The sequence below is a fragment of the Diabrotica undecimpunctata genome, chromosome 3 (genome assembly GCF_040954645.1).
Source record: "Diabrotica undecimpunctata isolate CICGRU chromosome 3, icDiaUnde3, whole genome shotgun sequence".
NCBI lineage: Eukaryota > Metazoa > Arthropoda > Insecta > Coleoptera > Chrysomelidae > Diabrotica > Diabrotica undecimpunctata.
In genome coordinates this window covers 36748557-36750567 of record NC_092805.1, presented here as the reverse complement: position 1 = coordinate 36750567, position 2011 = coordinate 36748557, and the positions used below count along the sequence as shown (strand labels likewise).

The 2011-nt window shown below is 33.1% G+C and overlaps 1 protein-coding gene across 1 annotated transcript; it reads left to right on the top strand.

Annotated features, from left to right (window-relative positions):
• The first annotated feature begins 271 nt into the window (after window positions 1-271).
• On the top strand, window positions 272-718 carry LOC140435744 (uncharacterized). Its single transcript, XM_072524463.1, has one exon. The coding sequence runs from the start codon at window positions 272-274 to the stop codon at window positions 716-718; it is 447 nt and encodes a 148-aa protein (XP_072380564.1).
• The last annotated feature ends 1293 nt before the right edge of the window (window positions 719-2011 follow it).

Below are 2011 nucleotides of genomic sequence, written 5' to 3'. Positions count from 1 at the left end.
CTCTAAGCGCCTGTAGTATTTTACTTAGCTCAACTGTGTCAAAGGCTTTGTGCCAAATTAGCACTAGAGGTTTATTGTATTCCACTACTTTCTCTATTAGGGTTTTTTATGCTTTGTAGATGGTCATTGTATGTCAGAATAAAGACGCAGAAAAGTACAAGGAACACCACAAAAAGTTACTTAAAGAAATAAAATTAGCAACAAAAAACATTGGCTATTAGAAAAATGCTTAGAAATAGAGATACTACAGAAAAAACATGATATATTCAATATGCACAGGAAGATCAAAGAAATGGCAGGAATATATAGAACAACAAAGCCCACTAAACTGTTTGATAAAGATAAAAACATACTATTCAATACGCAAGAAAAACTGGACAGATGGCAGGAATATATAGCAGAACTGTTCAGTGACAACCAACACATTGAAGTATATGACAACGTCGAGAATGGGCCAACAATAACAAAATCAGAAGTAAGATCTGCTATAAGTCGTCTAAAAAACAACAAAGCTCCAGGACCTGATGGAATATATGCTGAGGTATTGAAATTGATAGAAGATAATCAACTTGACATTATGACAGAATTATTTAACCGTATATATGAAACAGGAATTTTACCAAAAGATTGGTACATGTCCAAATGTCCATATTTATACCACTGCCAAAAAAAGCAAATACTAAGAAATGTGAAGAACACCGAATCATTAGCCTCATGAACCACTCACTCAAAATATTCTTAAACATCATCCATGCTCGCATATACAAGAAATTGGAGGAGGGTATTGCTGATGTACAATTTGGATTTCGCAGCGGTCTTGGCACAAGAGAAGCACTTTTTAGCATACAAGTATTGATACAACGAGCAAGAGATGTTAATGCAGATGTCTTTGCCTGTTTCATTGACTTCGAAAAGGCATTTGAAAAAGTACAGCATGAGAGGCTTATTGAAACTTTGCTAATCGCAAACATCGATGACAAGGATATAAGAATAATAGCCAATCTCTATAGGAAACAAGTAGCCAAAATTCGAGTAGACAATCAATTATCCGATGAAGTCCCAATACAAAGAGGAGTACCACAAGGTTGCATACTCTCGCCTTTGCTGTTTAATGCGTACTTTGAACATCTATTTCGAGAAGCTTTGGGAGAAACGACTGATGGCGTGATTGTTAACGGTGAAGTAATAAATAATCTAAGATATGCAGACGACACTGTCCTTGTAGCGGATAGTGCTGAAGGATTACAAAGACTGATAGATCAAGTAGTTAACATCAGTAGAAAATATGGAATGAAACTTTTTTCATTATCATTATCACTTAGTTTCATTCCAAATATGGATGAAACTGAAATAATTTTTAAATTGTTATCTACTGAAAAAGTTCTTTGTTCAAAAGGTAAATTTTTATTAGAAATTACTTAAAACAGTTTGTTTCATTTGTGTTTACGTTATTATAATAATTAAAGTTTAAAGAGAATTAAAATTTTAAATTTTTATTTTAAAAATGCATGTGCTCCGTTTTTCGTACCGATGAGTGTACAAGTAAATGAATTAGATTATCACAGGATAAAATGCAGAAGCTGATTTCTACTAATTCAAATTTGGTTATAAACGAAAAACAGACAGTTATTTACGATGCTAGACTAGATACATTTTTAGAAGAGAATGACAAAAATGATGTTTATTCCATCCAATTTGATGAAGCGGAGATTGAGTTTGAATCAACAAAAATCCGATAAACGTATATTTTGAATAATGAAAAAATTAAGACTTATAGTTAATGAAATTAACTATAATTAGTCTATAATTGACTATAAAAAGTCTACAGCTAACTATTTAGAGGCTGTAACATTGGCCGCTTGTAAATGTCTTCTGGCTTTGGTATTTCCAGTAGGAGGTACGCTTGTGATACCTCTTTATGGTAAAAGCCACAAAATGTTGAAACAGCTAATTTCAACTGTTCACTGTTCGCGGAAAGTGCGTCTCTGCACAACCTCGAACAATGAAGTCA